This window comes from Cuculus canorus, chromosome 2 (assembly GCF_017976375.1).
Source record: "Cuculus canorus isolate bCucCan1 chromosome 2, bCucCan1.pri, whole genome shotgun sequence".
NCBI classification, from domain to species: Eukaryota; Metazoa; Chordata; class Aves; order Cuculiformes; family Cuculidae; genus Cuculus; species Cuculus canorus.
In genome coordinates, this window is record NC_071402.1 from 112,379,252 (window position 1) to 112,399,718 (window position 20,467).

General features: G+C 37.6%; 1 protein-coding gene across 41 annotated transcripts in view; it reads left to right on the top strand.

Annotated features, from left to right (window-relative positions):
* CLASP2 (cytoplasmic linker associated protein 2) overlaps positions 1-20,467 on the top strand; it is a 155,966-nt gene that overhangs the window by 63,468 nt on the left and 72,031 nt on the right. For 31 of the 41 annotated variants that reach the window (XM_054060001.1, XM_054060006.1, XM_054060003.1 and 28 more), the window contains 2 exons: positions 1,781-1,927; positions 18,815-18,894. In XM_054060001.1, the coding sequence (XP_053915976.1) occupies positions 1,781-1,927; positions 18,815-18,894 (227 nt within the window). Of the gene's footprint in view, positions 1-1,080; positions 1,278-1,780; positions 1,928-18,814; positions 18,895-20,467 lie in introns of those variants that run through there. The other 10 variants (XM_054060040.1, XM_054060043.1, XM_054060039.1 and 7 more) reach the window with 3 other exon arrangements.

Here is a 20,467-nt window from a genome sequence, read left to right on the forward strand (position 1 = left end):
TTCAAAAATCTTGATATCTGGTTCTGTTTAAGATACTAAGAGTAAAAGCAGCAGGAATCAAAATGTATTCTGCCTCAGCCCGTGTGCTGAGCAGGAGTGCTGTTTCCATGGCAACGATCAGAAGAAGGGGGGGGGTGATGCCTTTTCCCCAATTCTGAGAGTTTATGTATCCTAACATGATTATTCTTAGCAAGATGCTTTAAAAATTGGTGTTTCTAGGAGAGAAGGAAATGATGTTAGTGAAAATTGTCAATATGCAGGCAGATGTTTCTTGTGGTGGTTTTGTTTCTTCCCTAATCACGAAGATCTGTTAGTGCAACACCCAGCTTTTCGCTGATGCTAGAAAAATGTACCAACTATAGCAGCAGCGGTCTCAGGTTAAATGCAGCATGTTCTGTTGTGTCGTTTGATGGTGCTGCAAATGGTGTTGGACAAAACATTGCTTCACCCTTCTAATGAAAGCTACCCTCCTTTGGGAGGCTGTATTATTACATATAGTTGACATTTCCCTGGGAGCAAGTTCTGAATAAACATAGGGTAAACAGTCACCATTCCAGAGATAACAGAGCTTCGCAATGAATTTTTTTTTTTTTAGAGATGGCAGTTTTGGAGCAGGTAATATGCTAAATCGTTTTTTCATTAATGTAGTGCAGCTGTGTCTCAGCCTCGCCCATTTTATTTATTATAGGAGCCATAGACTGATATGTTTTCCATGCTCAAGCTTATAGATAAATCCTTCTTCCCTAAGTGGATTGAGAAAGTGTTAAATTCTGCTGTTGGAATATGTTTGGGTTGGGGTTTTTTTAAGGCTGAATATTTTATATTGAGACTTCAATTTAGTCACTCGCGATGAATTTCTTTATTAAAAATACAGAAACCTGAAGTTATAGGAAAGAGGAGTGCAAACCCCAGAGTATTGTCTGTCTGTCTAATTTTTTTAATGAAGGATTGGAATAGGGGTAAATACCGTGTGTGGGAATGAATTTATTTGCATGGAGAATTTTCACCTTTTCCTCTGGCGGTGGCTCCCAGAAGATGATGTCACCTTGCAGCTCATTGGTTGTGCGGCACCTAGTGCAGGGAAGGGAGAGAAAGATGCCGGCACAAATCTCAGTGGTGGATCTAGGGTGTTTGCGAGCAGTTTTTGATAGAATCTTTGATTAGTATTGAGAATTTACTGCATGTGGCCATGTGAGGTGCTGGGTCCGTCCTAGGGTGAGGGGATTGAAGAGCTATCAGAGGAATGAGGCGGCTGATCTGCAAGAGGATCTGTGATTGTAAGTTGAAAAATCTGGGTGGAAGGAAAGAGACAGGGAGTGCTGGTTAGACACATTGTGGGAGGATGTGTAGCAGAAAATGCATGCATGAGTAAAAGAAGAAAAGGGAGAAGCAATTGTCTTTAGTGGACTGGAATGTTAAAAATTATGTTAAAAGCTTTCCTTTGGCCACATTATTCAGGAATGGGCAAAAATTTTCAGTCTCTACAAAGATATTTTCCCTTTGTGGGAATGAATGTGTAGGATTCAATTTTTGTTCAGTTTTACTATGGTTAATTATGAAGGCAAAATATTTCATAAGAACTTAAGACTTAGAAAATGATGTTTTATTTCTCATTGTCATTTTATTCCTAGGTCAGAGACAGAGGACAAAGTGATAAATACTTTTTTTTTATTTACACATTCTGTGAATTTCTGTGAAATGTGAAGCAGAATAGTTGATTAGGAAATAAATATACATCCATTCTAATAGTTGTATTTTCATTTAACGTATCCTTTTCTAGACAAAAGCTTTGATGATGAAGAGTCAGTGGATGGAAATAGGCCATCATCAGCTGCTTCAGCCTTCAAGGTTCCGGCACCTAAAAAGCCAGGAAATCCTTCGAACAGTGCAAGAAAGCCAGGATCAGCTGGTGGGCCTAAGGTTGGAGGTAATGTAAAGATATTCAGATTCTAATCAGTGTTCCCAGAAACCTTGCCAGAGCAGGCACAAAATAGAGAACTTTGGAAGGTGATGTTTAATTCATGACTGCAGTATTCTTGCAGAGCTGAAAGCAGTAAGGGACTCTGTTTTATGTAATTATTCATATGTAAAGGTATTTGCATGTTTGTCTGTTTTTCTGCATGTACATTTAGCTTATAAAGGCTTCTCATGCTATGAATAAAATTAACACCTGGAGGTAGCAGTTGTGTTGTTGAAATGAATATACGGGTGCCTTTTTGACGGAATCCACACACCCTGTACTGTTTATATAAATATAGTGTGAAATTCTGTAGTAGGTCTCTGTAGATCAAATTTTTACTGCAGGTCTGCACTGTTTCACATGGCTAGAAAGGACTTGCCATCAACCTTGTACCTCAACAGAGGTGTGTATTGCACATAAATGACTTGTGTTAAAACTCCTTGAGCTGTCAGAGTATTGTGAAATTGGTTGTGAATGAGAAAAAATGAGGGCCAAAAGCCTGGCCAGGATTTTTTTGGCATGGTAGACTTCAAAGCATTGTAATGATGGTGCTTGCTAATTGTAATCTTTGAACATGGGAATCCACATTTTTTTAGGGTGGGGGTAACCTAACAAAAGCAACTGCTTACTGTAAAAGAAGTGACAGGTTTTTTTATGGTTCATGTACACATTCAGAAAAATACATAATTAAGTGGAAATACACCATGCTTCAGATATGGCTTTTTTATTAATAATGATTCTTTCAATAATAGATTTTTGTTAGACTAAGTAATTTTTTTCACATTCTTATTGATGTAACATTCCCTTTTGTGAACTACAAATAAATTTTGAAAACAGATACACATGCCAAACAGGCTGCCTTAAGTATTTTCATTTCATAACATATAGCTAATGTTTTGAAAATGTGTTGTTTTTCTAGTATGATCTTCAGAATTCCTAATATGTTGAAAAGATTCTTATAGGGCGGGACTGACACTGACATGGTGTACTATGTAAAAGACTTCCGGAAGGAAGTTATTTCTTGAAATTGACTCTTGTATTTATTATTATTGCACAAATAGTAATATCATTTCCTTCAACCTGGAACATGGTGGTTTTGCGCATGAGACTAACATATATAGTACCAGAATGCAATGCTCAGGATTCCAGTTTCTTTCAGTATGTGCTTCTTTTAATAATATTTTTTTAAATATAGATGTGTTTTAATCTAAAATTGTTTTTACATGTTGACTTTCACTTTACATGCTCTGCAGTAAAAACATGGAGATTGGAGAGGAGGGGAAGTATGAACAGAATAATCACTTGTCTGATTTTTCAGTTTATCTGAAAATTCAGTAGTAAAGGAGAATAAGACCCACAAAAATTATTGTATTTCCTCCTCCTGTATTGCCAAACCTCAAAAAATTAAAATGAAAAAATATGTGGAATAAGGATAAAATCTAAGCATGCCAATACCAAGAGCCCTTTGGTCATTCCTTGCTTTATACAATCTCCTTTCAACTCTGGAAATTACTGAGGAGTATTCACATGTGCATCTTTTTCCCCTCTTTTTTATTCCGTCAGCATGTCTGTAGTTAGAATTTTGAAATTTTAGGATTAAATGTTTGTTGGCTTTTCTAATGTTGATTAAATTTTTCTTACAATGCTTGTCTGTATGAGCATCTGTGATGTGGTTGTGCAGACTGCTGAGGTGCTTGACCGTGGTGAATTTTTGCCTTAACATTTGTAGGAAAGATTGTATGCCTTTTATTCTTCACCAAATGTCTGGAAGGTGGAAATCTGTCTTCCAGTCTTCAGTTGTTCTCAACTGCCTCTACTTTTTTTTCTTGGTGTCTGCTAGGGAGAAACTTTTACAGGCCTATTTATCTGTTTGTGCACATATTTCTTTGATTACATATAAACTATATGCTGCTTAGTTTAATTCTTCTTTGGTGTTTTTTTTTCCTTTGAATTTTCCTTGAGTTGACCCTCAGTCTCTTCTCTTAAGCATTTTCCATGTGTCACCATTGATCAGCAAGGATATTGTTATTGTTTTCATTTTTAGCAGCTAGTATTTGTCTTCACGTTATGCTGTTGCTCATTATTTGTATCTTTCAGGGGTTTTCTCCCATCTCCATACTGTTTTTTGAGGTCACCAGTGTTTAAACTAATTCTGTCTAGTAACAAGCTTGCTAGCAGACAGACACATTAAACATCTGTGCCAAGAGCCTTACCCTTCTGCATAGTATTTACAAACCCTGTATCTTCTAGCCTAATAAAGAACATTAGTCTAGATGCCAAATGTATTTCTTGAAACAAGTCAGCCAGTCAGAAGGGAGGAGTTTCCTGTAACGTTATTCGTGTGACAATCATACTAGGTCAGACAACAGGTCTGTATGGTCCACTGTCCTATCTGACAGTAGTCGGAAGTGGCTATTGGAGAAATACACATGAACAATGTAGGTGTCTAGAGTTATTCTGTCATTATTGGACAAAATGTTGGGTTTAGAGAGCTTTATTCCACAGAGAATCACAGTCTTTGAAGAGTCCAGGTAAGGCACCATGTTCTCCTTGTCTTGAGATTTCATGGATCTTTATGGCTACAAACAAACCTTAATGCTCTTTCACTTCCATTTTCTGTAGGGTCAACTTTGCAGGTGCCGAAAGGACACGTGAGATTTTTCTCCAGGCTCAAAACTGCCATCTTTATGGAGGAAGTCTATGGTTGTGCAAGTTGTCTGCTCTTGCTTTTTTATTAAGGCTCTGCTATATCCTGCAGTCCTAAATCCTTCTGCTCACTGCATTCCAAGCCTGTAGTCAATGGGAGTGTTACTTTTGACCTTTCCCTCCTAAGCACTGGTTACAGGTATTTCAGGATCATAACTGCTCACCTTGTGGTTCTGCCACTTGTTGGTCCTGCTTGCAAAAGTTTTCTCACGACTCTTCCATATTTATGTGTATACGTACTAAGAAGTTGTGGTTCAGCCCTGGAGGAAGAAGTAGCAGTGGCTTCATTAACTGTGTCGCTTTTTCTTTCCTTTTCACAAAAATCACAAAAATTTCCTTTCATGAAATCATGTCACTGATGCACAGCTGAAACAGTCCTTTGCTAACAGTTTATTCTCTTAAGGCTTCTGTGGCCAGGCAGAACTGCTAGTGCAGGTAGTTGTTTTGTTGAGCGCAGGCTGAAATTACTACAAGTTCCATTTGTTTAAAGTTTTCCTAGGATATTGCTTTAGAAAGATGTCATTTCATAGCAGCTGTAGATGCTAACAAAGAAAGTGCAGCTTTTCCTTGGTTCCAAAAGGGAGTGGAGACTGTCCTGTCTTAAGGCTAAGAAAATCAAAACCTCTTAGTCATGCTGTTTGCTTTCTTTTATGCTATTATCTGCTGAATTATACCTCAGATACATGTTTGCTTGGCTTTTCATTATATACTCTGTGAACATGTTTTTTACTGAAGAAATGGATAATTCCACCAGTGACTGGATACTGTGTTCAAGTGAAAGGATCCATCCAATAGGCGAAGAGAGAGAGTTTTTATTCACTGTTGGGCACTTCCTATGTTATGTAGGAAATGCACTTTAGTGCCTTTGGAAATGTGAAATTGTTGTCCAGGAAGGCAGGTGAAACAGGTATGTACATTAGCAATAGCAGTGTCCTCCTTGGGCTGGAATTCTCTTTCCTTGTGCTGGGAATGACTACGCCAGATCTTTTCCTGTTGGCTGTGGAGCTAGTAGAGCTTGTAGAACTTGTGCGTTTGCTGACAGATGTGATTAAGTCTGTAGAAGACAGCTTGCCAGAAAAGTATCAGAGCAGTCAGCCTCGTTGATGTGCTATCCTAAGAAATCTTAGATCTGTTTCTCATCTGACTTTACTGCGGGAACGTGTTCAGTCGTTGACCTTCTTGCTTGTGATGAATGAGAAGCGATGGGTCTTCAACTCAATGGCCCAGCACTTTGTTTGGCATATTTCTTATTCCATGGTCAATACACTTTCTCGAGCTAGTCCTTTGCCAGGAAATGCACAACTAACACACTTATTCATTATTTGAGTGCCAGAGCCTCTGGAAATACCCCTTAGCTCTGTGGCCTTCTTACTGAGAATGTGCAGCATGTGTGTTCTGCCCTTACAGAAATGGATACTCATGGGCTTTTTCTTGGCAATACTGCAAGAGGCTTTTAGGTTGTAAGGGATGTCACAGTTTACAATAGGAAATGATTAAATTGATTGTTAGCCAAATGAGCTATATTCTTGTCCCTGTGCAGTTGAAGATCTCTTACAGGGCTTTGGCAGGTTCTCTTGCAAATGTGAGCTCCCTGTTCCAAGTCTTCTAGGAATTTGCTGTTCAGAAGCTTTATGTAGTCTAGGTGTTAGTAGGAAACATCTGTCTGTACCACAACAAGAAGACTGGCCTTGTTTTTTTTCCCCAAGTTCTCAGTTTAAGTCAGTAGTGTTTTTAAATTGATTAAATGTAGGAATCGTGATACTTCAATAGAGCCACATGGCATTTGAAAGAAAAGCTTGCTCGTGAAACCCAGTCATGACAGAAGTTGGTATTAACTTTCTGTTGTATGTTTTATGAGAAGCTCTGTAGAGCTGGAACATCATTCTTAATGTTCTAATTTCAAAGAAAATGAACTTACTATGTTTTGTAGTTCTCTTCAGAGGGAAGATACTCCATCATGTGGTTTTACCTATGGTTTGTTGGCTTTTTTAAATCTGTAGTGTAGTGTATTGGCCTACTAGCATTATTGCACATTGCTTACATAAGTAACATTACACTTTTTGAAACAACCTATGTTGGTTTAGTATGATTTGTCCAGTGACAAAACAACACAGGGGATATTGTTAATGCAAATGTTAGAATTGGTGTAAGTGCTGTTTAAAAAGATATTTTGGAGTAAGAAGGTTCTTGATGCCAAGTGTGAAGTATATGAAGTGAAACCCCAAGGATACAGCATTTAATTTGTTTGTTTACAAATGTGTGCATGCAAAAAGCATTTATTTTCCACACAAAGATTGTGATGTTACCTTCTTTTCTTGAACTGTTCAAAGGATCTGGTCCCCAATGAAGACTGCAGCTGTGCCAGTCTGAGGTTTGATGCTGCAATTATTTGAAGTAACCCTCAGTTTTAGGATGGTACTAATTCTTAAAAAGAGACCTCCTAAAGTCTGATTGCTCAAAAAAACATTGAAAATATCTCCCTTTAGGTAGGTGTCAAGTAACTGGAAAATTTGAGTGAACCAGATGAATAGTTTTGGCAAAGGAAGTCTATGAGAACTGTAATAACACGATACCTGCTTTTCTTAACTACAGGAACACATCCTTAACTGTAGGAAGCTATTCCCAACTTAAGGAAATTTAGGCTTAGTTTGTTTATCTGTCTGTAGTGTGTTCTATCAGCATCTTAATACATCTTTTTCCTTCTCAATAACAGCAACACAGCTCTTTGCCGAGATGTATTAAAATAGTACTTATGTGTTTCTCTTCGTTCTGTTACCCAGCAGAAGACATTTCAAAGTGGTTAGAGGCTTTAGTAGGAAACAGTTTAAATGGAAAGACTGCATAAAACAAATGTGCTACTGAAAAATGGATATTTGCCTTCTGAAATTAAGGCAGAAGTTAACCTCATGAAAACTGCACGCTGTAGTTAAACATTTTTGTTAAGAGGACTTCAGTAATTATGGAACTGCAAATATAAATTATTAGTGAATGGACTTGAAACAGGGCGAACTCACGTTTGCTGTATTGATTGTATTCAGACTCATGAAGACAGTTCTGTGTTTACTCGCACAAAAAAAAAAGCTTCATAGTAATCCATGCCCAAGGTATTTTAATTTTTAAACTTTTGAGGTGTGTAGAAAATAAGTTCAGGAGCTTTTCTTCTATTAATTGTTTAGCTCTCATTAAATGATTTCCTAAGTGCCGTATTTGTCATATAAAATAAACTAGGATTTTCTCCTCCTCCCCCCACCATTGTTCTGTATTGGCTCCTTTGTATGACATAAAACTGCTCTGAGATAATCTTGGCCAGTAAAGCATTCCTGACATTCTGTGGCACTGGCTTCCCTTTTTGGTTTCCAAGTTGTTGTGAAACTCAAGGCTTTTGCTGCAAGATCCCACCTGAAATCAGCCTTTTGTCCTACTGAGCAACCTTTGAGATCAGCTTAGGGTATCAGAGTCTGAATGAGAAGACCTATTTAAAAATGCCTCTTTGCATCTGTGTCCCCACAGGGAATGCCCATTAACCTTCCTGCCTGAGAGATCCTTGCCCATGAAATCGCTGGGTTGCAATTCTGCAGTTGTGAGCTGCTGCTATTTTAGTATAATCCCGAATTTAGGAAAGTGAGTGGACTTCCAGCATTCCAGGCTCTCTGATAGTTGCTGAATTTTATGGTGGTGGTGGTTGTTGTTTACTCCCCTGAACAGCACTTCAGAAGAGGTTTCCTTGCACATGATCAGTGTTCTGTTCTCTTTGGCCATTATTGTAAATGCTTCTCCAGTACGTGGGGTTTCCATTCCTCTAACAGATACTTCCCTTTGCAGGTGGATTGGAAAAATCACCCCTAATAGGGTAATAACAATAAATAAATATGATAAATTATAACAATATGCATGCAGACACACCTACACTTATACTTTCGGAGGATGCATGTATTAGTTAGTCTCCCTTTTCTCTGCATCACCCAAGGACTGGTGGCATATCATTCATACTACTTCACTTTGTTTTGCATTGATTTCTAGAAGCTTCAATGAGGTTGTAGGATTTATATTGTTATAAGCACAATACTGTCTGATAGTATTCTCTTAAAAAGCTCATGGCCTTGAAGGCAGCTTACAAATGGATGAAGTAGGAAGAGAGTAGCAGTGAAACAGAAATTAAGAGGTCTGGAGATAAGAGCTCACTGCATTATCTAACCTTCCTTTGACATCTCTTTGCGGTGTTGTAGTCTCAAACGTCCTACTAGCAGTCAGGGTGGTAGCAGACAGTGATGAGAGTCAGGAGGACAACCTACCCCTTGTTTAGTTTGCTAACATTGAATACTGATTTTTTTTTTTTTTTTATTCAAGCAGTAAGAAAGGGGAGCAATTTGCTTTTATCTTCATATGGATGAATCTAGAAGGAAAAAGAGGAAGGAGGGAAGAGAAAGCTTAGCTGAAATCAGCTGACCCTACCACTTTGAGTCCTTATGGACTGTGACTGTGTTACAGAGGAAGCAAAGACAACCATTCCCAAATATTCCTGCCTTGCTGTTTTGCAAAGTAGCAGGTGTGATTCCTCTGGGGGGAGGGAAGTGTCTTAAAAAAAACCTGTTTCATTTCTTTAGGCATTTGTATGCGCTCTCAAATAGAGAAGCGGGGAATGTAGAAGCATAAGATGCAAGTTATTTTTATAATTTGAGTAGAGAATTTTCAGCAAAGGTGCAAATATTACTTGTAACAAGTAAATGGAATGTTATTAAAAACATAGGATGAAGACAATACATTAAAGTAAAATCAGTTTGACCTTCTGTCTTGCATTAGTGAACTTCTAGAAATAAAAGATAAAAATGTATTATCTAGAACATGTTAAAAACTGTAATTATGTAACATACCCTGACAGGCAATTTTAGTTCTAATTGTTCTTAATACAGTAAGTACCTTCTAAATTGTTTCAGACTAGAATGCAAACTTCAGAGAATTGACAACGTTAATGAAAACACTGTTGTTTTCTGGAGCTATTACACCATAACAACTTCAAAAATATCACAACATCCCAAACCAATCCATTTTACAACACAAAGTGTAGATGATAGAAATGAACTGTTTGTATTCCTAGTTGTTCTCAGTAATTTCTGTAATGTAAGATAATTAGAGCAATTTTCCCTGTTCAGGTGTAAAACTAGGAACACATTAAAGTAAAAAGTAAATAGTAGGTTATTAGAAAGCAATATTAAAAAAATTAAAATAAGGTTAATGCTGTCATACTCATAAAATTAACATAACTTTAAAGCTCACCTGTTGAAACTGGATGAGCAAGCCAGGGTCACAAATATACGTTCTTCTAAGTATTTGTGAAAAATGAGTGCCAATAGAGAAAAGAAATACACGAGTGCTTTGAAATACAATTGTGTGAGCATGGATGTTGTGCGTGAGTTGAAAGATGACTGTATGAGCTTTTAGTTGAGTAGAAATGGACATTAATCAACAGTGAGATAAAGCTAAAAGAAATAGGGTTTCTATATTCTTGCTGCTCATGAAACTGCTGTCTTTTTCTCTATGCTCACAGTTTGGTCTTGTCTAATGTGTACTTTCCAAACCTTGTATTAATTACAGTAAATAAATTAATAGTGTTTTACAGTTGTCATATTTTCCACGTTCTTCACAAGTGCTTGTGAATTGGATTGATCTCCATAGCATGCTGTGAAAATAAGAGGTAGTATTATTAATCTCTTAAAGCCATGAATCTATGCTGCGTAGGAATTGAGGTTAAAGTTGCTGAAGCTGTGCATTCAGTGTTAGAAATCAGCTTCGAATACTACAGACTAAATTTCTTAGGGAATGTAGTGTTCAATACACAGTTCTAAAGGACTTTTCCTGCTCAAGAGTGTCTCCAAGTTTTAAGATATGCGTGCTGGTATACTGATCTCCAGTCCATGTAAGAATTATTTTGTGTTTCATCTTGGTATGAGTCCTTTATTTGCTTATGACTAATGTGGCGCACACCAGGGAGTAAGAGGTGCTAGCCTAATACTTGAACACCTTGCATTGCTTTCCTCCTTATAAGCATAGCTCGTTCCTAACTTCTTGTTTCTTCTGCTCCTATTGTTTCTTGGGGTGAGTAATTGCACGGAGAGATCTGCTTAGCATCTCAGTCCTCAGGGAGAGCATGCTCTGATGCTGGGTGGAAACTTCTGTTCGTGAGCAATGTCTCAGCCATGTAGGAGGAATGTTTTAATGAAGGAGCCGTGGTACAGGTGGGATCTCCAAGGAAGTGCTTTAACCATGTCTACTAAGTTTTTAATGTAGGCAAATAAAGTAAGGAGTAGAAGGTACTAGGAAGATATTGGAAGATATTTTGATATTTTGTTCAGTGTGTGCAGCTGTTTCAGCTTGAATGACTTTGAGTGCCTCAGGGACAACGGCTTTTAGCTTTGGAGGAGCTGAGATGGACAAGTCAGTTCACAGTGAATGTCAGTGACTAGGGCTGCACATGACAGAATTCATCTGTCAGTTCCTTAAAGTGGACTTTCTAGAGAAGGCTTTTCTACTCTGCTAAGCCATGTGGTTATAACTTGAATTTTCTTCTAATTTGGTTTAAAACAATGTGAAGGCTTTGTCAGTTAAGGTTCTGCCAAAAAACAGGCTTTTTTGGGGTTTAGTGTTGTATCTGATAATTTAAAAATACATTATATTTCTGAAACTCCAGTGAGTTGTGTTGGAACAACTGAATAGGTTTGCTGATCCTAATTTTCTGCCCAGAGTCTTTGTCAAAGGCAGTTCAACTTAAGTCAGAGGTGTTCTAGCTTAAGTTAATGAATCGTGAACTGCAGTGGCTTAAGAGACCAGTACCTGTTCTTTCTGCTCTTCCTCTCCTTCCTCCTCTCTTCTGTCTATGCAGGGATAATAACTACATCAGACAGATATGTTGAGCCACCAAATAAGATAATCTCCCAGTATTTTCCCAAGTTCTACTTGTGAGGTTTCCCTAGTCGACAAGGTGTATGCTTGCAAAAGCACTAGGAATATAGACAGATTTGAAGTAACAGAGAAATTTTTGAGAATGACGACTTATTTATTTCCACATGCAATTGTTTTTTTCCTCAGAAAATGGACACTAGGCAGCTGGGATTTTTCTGATAAAAATTTTTGTCTAACCCAAGGTCACTACAGGTTTTCATGAGTTGGTCTTCCCCATAGTTTTATTGGCAGAATTGTGGCAACTGTCAGTGTGATCTGCTTCTTAATTTGTATAGCAAAGCCAATAAGTGACACTAACAGGTAAAATAGAAAAATTATGCATTGGTTGGTACGGATCATGCTGGGAGTATAATTTGGTACAAATTATTACCCTAATGTAATTTTATTTAAATTAATCTAATTATATACATCCTAGAGGAATTACCAGTGTAACTCTCTAAAAGTAAACCTGCCTTGTTTACAAAAAAACACTTGGTCTAATGTTGATCAAAGTATTTTTTACCGGAGCAAGTTACTCTCAAATGTTTTCCTAACTTAAGCAGACAACTTGAAGGCATCTATGCTTAGTGACTCTTAGTGGCCTGATGTAAGAACACCCTTATGCTTTATCCAGATATTTGAGATGGAAGAATAGTGCTCTGCTTGTCTTATGGGAGATTTTTGTTCCATTTGTCAATAAAAATCCAAACATCAGTCTTTCCAACATGGAAATAAGAATATTTGTAACACTGATAGAGTTAAAGAAAGACCACCAATGTTTCTGTTAATATGTCAAAATGTGTGTATAAAGTATACCAAATTGCTTTAGATGACCCAATAATTTCAAATGTGAAGTGAACTTTGAGATTCTCAATCTTTAGCCACTTTTTGGTTCACGTTCTACAGAAGCAGAATTGTGAAAAAATGTTTTTCTGGACTGTTTTATTAACTCTAGTAGTAATCTTACGACATCTGGAAAGATCAAAAAGTATTCCTTACTGAGCTACTGAAATCCAGTCTATACACAGGGCTTTATCCGAATCATCGCCTTAAAATTCACCTTTGCCATCTCAAAAGTGATAATTCAGATCATGATGCACTGGTAGCTTCCTCCTCTGCCCTGCAACAGATACCTATTTAAAAGCAAGCTGCCAGTTTTATCAAATAATAGTAAGGGATGACCTAAGGATAAGTAAGTAGAGCTTGCAAAGACTACCTGAGAGCTACAGAAAATTCAGGAAAAATCCAAGTTTCAGAGACTTAACAAAAACAGCAGAGCCTATATTAAAAGAAAGAATTAAATATGACTTTTGCAATGTCTGTCCATTAGGACTGGGAACAGAATTAGGTTATTGAGCTCTATTCACAAACAATTAAATTTTATGTCATTGTGTTTGAAAGGGATATCAAAAAATTATCTGCTGTAATTTATAGGAAGCGCCATCTGATTTCTCTAACCTGCTTATTTGTAACTCTTGTCAGTGCTTTTGCTTTTTGGTTTTTATTAATAAAAATAAAAAAGCATTTTTTTTCTCACCACCGTTGTGTTTAGTGAGATGGACTGTCAGTTTCACAAGGTTGCTTTTGCATTTGTTCTTGCAAGAGTTCACTTTGACTGTTGCTCTACTCCCTTCAGCTGGCACTTACGCTTTCAGCAGCTGTACTGCTTAATCTGCAGGAAGTCATTTCCTTCCCTATCTCCAGTAACTCGTTTGTATCCCGGGTCATCCAATGGATCCTGCTAGTACAGTGTTTATATGGCCCTCGAGTGAAACAGCCCAGAGAACTCCCCTCCTTAAAGCCATTCTTATTACCCACTTTACTCTCAATTTAGCCACTGCACATTGTGATTCAGATGGGCTGGTGCTAGGATGCCAGAGGTCTGTAGGAGTGAGTGGGAGTTGCCAGTCAACCTATTATATGGAAAGCTAAGTAAGTACTTGAGCTTATCCTGTCCTCTTATCCTATGCTGAGCTGAAGCTGCTGTCAGGTCCTAATTTACAGGTGATTGTTTATTGTCCTACAAAAACAGAAGCAGTAGCAGTACTTAAAAAAAACCCACACAAAACCAACCTCAGAATTATCTGCATGTTTCACTTCTGCTTCAGTGTCTGGTAGATAAACAGCGAAGGTTTTCAATTAGTTGAGGTGTGGGTGTAGCTTTAGGGTTTGGGGTTGTTTTTCTTGCAGAAAAAAAATTGTAATCCACCTCATTTTACTCTAGGTGTGTTGATCCGTAAGATATAGTAACTGTGTGCAGTTACGGAATTCTGAAGGATGAGACATTTATGTAATAGTACCTTTTTCAAAGTTTGCTAACAATTTGTAATGTGTGTTTTATCAGAAAATAGTTACTTTTTTTTTTATAGGGAAGTGTGAGAAAAGCAAGAACAAAAAGTGAAACAGAGTTTCAGAGTTTGTGTTACTTCCCAGTTCTAGTACTGATGTGGAAATTGCCTCTTTCCACAGGGAAATTTTTATTCTGAAATTTTAGTCAAAAGACCCACAGAAGCGGAGAAAATACGAATCAGACTAGTAGAGAATAGCTGGCAAATACAAGTTTTTTTAAATATCATTTTTTATCTTTAGACCAGTGCTTTTATGCATCTTTACTAAACATGCTTTCAATTAACAGTTCTCGCTTTCAAAACAAAAATACCAGTCCAATATTGTTCTCATGGTATCTGTCTTCTCCATTGTAGTGTTGTCATGTTGTTTCATCATCCTATCATGCATAACTTTGTAGAGAGGGGAGCATCGAGGTAGAGCAAGGGAGCAGTCCCAAGTCATGACGTGACAGAAAGATTTCAGATATTCCACTTGGAAGAAGGGAAGAACTCAACAGTAGGAATTAATTCCTGGGTGAGAAAACTGATTCTGTGAGACACTGGGTAATTCCTTCGCTTGCATACAGTACCCTTTCTGGTGTTGAGCTTTTCACAATGCTGAACTCAAAAGCTTGGTGTCTATGAAAAACTTACTTCAGAAAAAGAGAATCCTAGGGCCTCATAAAATGTTAGAAATCCTTTTAAGAAGGTATCCTCTCTCTTAATAGTTGGCAGGAAGTAAGAGATTTGTTTCCTTTGCCTCTCTCTCTCTATCCGCAGACTTACCCAAACCACAAACCTACTGTAAAACTTAGAGGTGCTTCAGTGGCTGTATTTTACTTCTGTATCAAGCCTGTTTATGTTTGGTAGATTCTCACCAGCTTCGTAAATATAGCTTAGGCTTGCAGGTGTCGCTCTGAGCCTGTCTAGCCATGGTGCTTGAAGGATAAGAACAAATAAAGGTAATGAATAGAAACTAACAAGTAATAGAGATCAGTGTTTTGTGTGGATTGTTCTTCCTCACCTCCAGATGCATTTCCTTTTGGGGTCTTAGCTGAGGGAGGCCCAGTTTGATTCAGTGAACTGAATCCAAAGGTAAGGGTTATGTAATCTGCACTCACTTAAGAAAAAGCCACTTGGTGAGGGCCTGGATTTTAGTTGCCTGCTGAGCACTTAAAAGAGTCAAAATGCAGTGGGGTTGCAACCCCTTAGACTTGTTTATAATGTCTTTGCCATTAGGAATGCAGCAGTTGAACTTCTCTCTATTTGGTCAAAGAATTTTGTGTTCTGTGAGTAAGGTTAAGGACATGCATTATTCAGTGGAAGGCATTAACACTCAAGAGATACTTCTAAGAAACTCATAGTGACAGCTTGGTTTGAAGAGGTAAGCAACAACAACAGCAAAACAGCTTATCAAAGTATGTCTTCTCTGACAGATATCAGACACATCAATTTTGAGTCTGTAGGCAGTACTGTCTGAAATGAAAATTTTGTGAAGTTCCATTGTTGCTTTTGTGGAGGAGAAGCTGAGCCTTACAAAAGCACGAGAAGTTCTTTTGAGGCACCTACATGTGTGACTAAATGTTTTGTTAGCATAGTAAAAAGACTTTCTTCTCCTGGACTGGGAAACCGGGGGTTGTGTTCTGTAACTTTTTTAGGTTAGTGTCTACAGAAACAGTGACCAAGTGAATTGGCAAATAGATCTAGGAGGAGATTGGGAAGGGAATAGGAGGAAACGGGAAGGATCGGAAGAGTGGAACGGTATTTTTCCTCCTGATGCATTGTAGATTTTTGACTTGGATATCATATAAAGAGAAGACAAGTTACTTCACACCTTATTTTAGAACACGTATGTGATCATGTAGTAAAGGTCAAGAACGGTTAGTGAAATAGAAGTGAATGTGGTTTTAGAGACAACTTAAAAAAAAAAAGTGTCAGCTACCAAGAAAAACACAACCTTTTTTTTTATTACCAGGCAAAGACGCAGTAAAACAATTTTCTCAGAGTATTCATCTCAAAGAAAAATGGTCTGTAGAAGTGAACTAGATGAGACGAGAGAAGGTGGCAAATACCATGTGCCTAGACTATATTTAATGGATTTTAATTAGTAGTCTTTCCTTCATATTTCTTCTATCTGTTTCAAGTAATACGTTGTTGTTCCTTAGATAAAGGCATGTTCTCTTACCCCTCAGGATGTATTACTGGATGATGGTGAGGCGCTGGAAAATCTGTTACATAGTCCATGCTCTTTTCTTATTTTAGAAGCCGTATGATATTTGAAGGCAGACTTAACAGAGCACAACATCTTATTTAATAGAGGAGAATTCACCCCCTTTTAATCTCTATAGTGTACAGGAGTACACAATGAAGGCTTGAAATCCAAATATTTTCTGGTTTTTATGTTCATGGCCTGTATGTGTCAGTTTTTAATGTTAGATTTCTGTGAGTTTAAGCTCTTGGAAGGAAAATTTTAAGTATTCAATGGAAGTGCAAAATACCTTTATTCTCCTCCCACTTCAGCTGTAGTGTTTGGGTATTTATGTATCTGAATAATAATACAGGACTTCTATAAACTGTTAACTGAAGAGTTTGTTTTGGCTTCTAGAGTCACAGGATTGCTGTAGTCATAGTGTATTTTAGCAGGTTGTCAAGAAACATGTAGTATGATATTCATAGGGTTTAGTGTTTTGCAACTAAGGCAGTGAGTTAGCTTTGATTAAAACAATTCTGATTATAAGAACAGAAACTTTTTATGAACTGGTTATAATTTTAAATATTTTAGGAAATAGTAAGTTACTTAACCATGTTAAATCTGTATTTTAACCTTTAAAAATTAGGTACCCTTCTGACTGCTCAAGCTTTCTTTTCCATTTGCTTTTCTTGACTGCTGTGTATTGATTGCGATTATTTCAGTACCATGAGACTTCCTTAAATAGTGGAGTATTTTGAGAGAGGGAAAATGGGGTTATGAATTGAGCATCCAGGTGGCTGTTTGTACTATGTAGTTTCACATGGTGCTCCTGTGCCAAATTATATCTTTTTGAGGTTCCACCCTGCAAATTCTGCCCTGACCAAGTCATCTTCCTTCTTAGGAGCAGAGCTGTGCGTGTTTGTGTGGCAGAAGAACATGTTCAGGGTGGAAGCACCCTTCCTTTTCTTATCCAGTCAGGTGCTCATTCGCTTTGTGGAAGGACTCGTTCCCTCTACTGTCCCTCGAGCGAAAACATTTTGAGAAATCTTGTTCTGCATAGAGGTGTTCAGATAAGTATGCTATCAAATCTGTGGTGGTAGTTGTCCTTCATGTTTCAAACAACACAAGTGTACAAACATAGCAGGCATAATTCCTTGCACTATAAATGGGAGGTCAGAGACTATAAACTATGCAGCGCTTTGGAACAGTGAAGCTACTGAGAGTTTCAAGTCCTAGCTTTTTATTTTAGTTGACCTCTTATTTTTCCTGATGGCTTTTATTTATCCTGTAGTTGGTAATATACAGCTCTTCAGCTGTGTTCATTAAGTTAGGTGCTGTAATGTAGGTAGGACATCATGCCATCTATTCTGTTGGTCTGTCTGAAAGAGTTCACTTTCTGTAAGAGCCTGTCAATTGTCCCTCGTCCCTCCCACCCTCACAGGAAATACTGGACTGATTATCTCCATGCAGTTAACTTGTCTCGTTCTATTATCTGCCTGTCTTAATTATTGAATAAGCCCAAGGATTCTGCCATGCCATACCTTTTACTTCTGGAGTCCTAGACTTGTAATGCAGCCTGAATCTCATGAGCTTGGGTCTTGACTTGATAGCAAACTTAAGTCCATTCCTTATAAAATACTTTCTTGGTAACCCTAGTATTTGCAAGAAAGGGAAACCCAGAGGCTGATTTCACATTCTTTTAATTTCTTAATTGCCTTGGTTTCACCTTAGTATTGTGAAATATAGCGACTGTATTGCAGTGTGCAATCAGTAAGTCTGCATTCTCTGATCCTTCTGCTTGGCATTTGGGGCATCTTTTCCTGTCATGTGAAAACTGTTCCATCATTTACTTTGTGAAGAAGTAACTGTCCTATTACTTGTCTAGCCATCATGGAAGTTTGTGAAGAGAAAGCATTTTTGATACAGTGGCTGTTATGTAACATATCTGGAAAGTTTTTGAGTTTCCTTGAGGTGATACAAATCTGGAGCCCTGCAGGGAAACACACGTCGTGATGAACACTGAGAAGATTTTGCTCCAACACTACGTTCCCTTCACTGTGTCATTGCTTTCTTTGTTGAAATTCTTGGTGCTTTGAGGTTGAGAAACACGCTTCACACTTTTTAGTTTTTGAGGAAAATACTGGAGGGCACAATGTAAATGTAGGGCTTCTATGCAGGATTTCAAACTAAACAATCAACAAAACCCAAGACTAGGTTGACTGAAAAGGACTGATTGCTTGTGGCACATATGTTAATGTGGAAATCTGTCTTGAGGAATTCAATGTAATGACAGATAACTCTTTCTTTGGTAAATAATATGAAATTACGTGCTTTTGGGGTGTGTGCTTGTATTATCAGGATGCAGGTGCCAGAATTCTATAGAGATGACTACTGGAGGGTTGTTGTACAAAACGTGTTATACACAAAATGAAAAATAATAAAATGAAGACATTAGTTTTGTCAAATTGGGTATTGTTCACAATTGTTCATTCTTGAAAAACATCAGTTTAACTTTTTTTCTCATTCATGGAGAAATCGGAGATCAAGGCCTTGCAATTTTATACAGGTTGAATGTTCCAGATTTGTGTAAGTTATATTAAATATTTGAAAATAGCCATTGTGAAAGACGCTTATGTCAGTTTGAAAACCTTGACATGCATTACATACTGCTAAAGTTATTTCATGTTTATGTAGGTTCCTCTAAAGAAGGAGGAGCTGGAGCTGTGGATGAGGATGACTTCATTAAGGCATTTACAGATGTTCCTACTGTACAGGTAAGATGCTGTGTATACTCATGTTTGTTTTCAGAAATATGCATTTGCAATGCTGTAAATCAGTCTACTTTTAAAACTTCGATAATTTTACAGTCTTCTAACCAAGTGTTGGTACTTTTCTTTCTAGTATACTTCATTTACAGTGCCCATGGAAAGCTCTTCGCTGTTTCCAGTTGTTTAGTCACCAAAAAGCCACCTCTTTTTACTGTCCTAATTATAACCACATTGTATTTCAGCTAAAATCCACTATTGCATTTCTTAATCTTTTCCAGGGAGCAACTGAAAACAGTTGTTCTTTTTAATTTTGATAAGAAAAAATTTCCATATTGCTTGGAAAATTTAGGACTGCAATTTCATGGGATAATCAAGTAATAATAATAAAGGGAAATAATTTAAAAAGCAAGAATTTTATTTTCAAATATGAGTGCCTGAATTGTCATCATGCTTGTCTGGCATATGTGTCCTCATCTCTAGCAATACATAAAAACCCCTAAGATCTGGTGCCTTATTTGAACACTAATGAACTTGTTGCACGCCTATTTGAAAGATCAGATTTTAATTTCTGTTCTTTTAGTGTGGGAAGTACACATACTTGGTGCTTTCATGCAGTGAGTCATTTAACATGCTTGTGTCTTCCTAGACCTATTTTGAATAAGCTTTCCTTGAGCAGCTGAAGTGTGGAACAAAACCAAAAACTGTCAGCCACAGTCCTCAAATCTCAGAAGGATTTTGTGTGACTCCCTACTCTTGATATGTATTTTTGTTCTATCTCTATTTCCCAAGATGGTACTGTAGTTACTTGTTAGATCTCCTTCTGTAGGCAGAAATAGTGCCTGCTTTTATAAAGGATGCTTTATCTCCATGGTTCATGTCACATGGAGGAAATCTTTGTCTTAATCTGTAAGAGCTTTATGTTTCTTTGCCTTCTGAGTTAAGAATTCTTTAGAGGGCAGAAACATGAAGCTCTTGATATTATTTATTCCTGTTATGTTGAACAGAGCCATACTACTCAGCACAGAAAATGTGCTGTCTGTAGTTTAACGCCTTAATGCGTGCAGTCCCAGAGTTCTCTCATCATTTAAGTTGGTTAATAGTGTTGCAAGAATGAAAGAGGGGTAACTGTGTAGTTGACCAGTGTGTGTGTGAATTTCTGTCTGACTGATCGATGACCTAGAAAGGTGGTCATGCCTAAACTGCAAGAGGTGGAGGAGAAAGACCTACTTTCTCAACCTCACTTGAGGCTGCAGGGGAAAAATGTGTAACCAACACCAAAATAATTTCCTTTTTTTTTGTGGGTGTGAATATAAGAAAGACCTGCTGACAAAGACAAAAAAAAAAACCAGAAGGGGGCCAGTGGAGTGGGAATGTTTTTTGGTGTCCTTAGAAATAATGACTCCCTACTGTCCGACTTCATGCTTCTGGTTGTGGGCAATCTCCGACCTTTCCAAGAGGCAGATCCAACATTCTAAGACCATTTCAATTACTAAGGGAGAGAGAAGTTTCTCTACCACACCCTGTGAAGAAAGAATGTTTATGACTTATAATTTGCCCGCTTATTCTAAAAGCAAAGGAA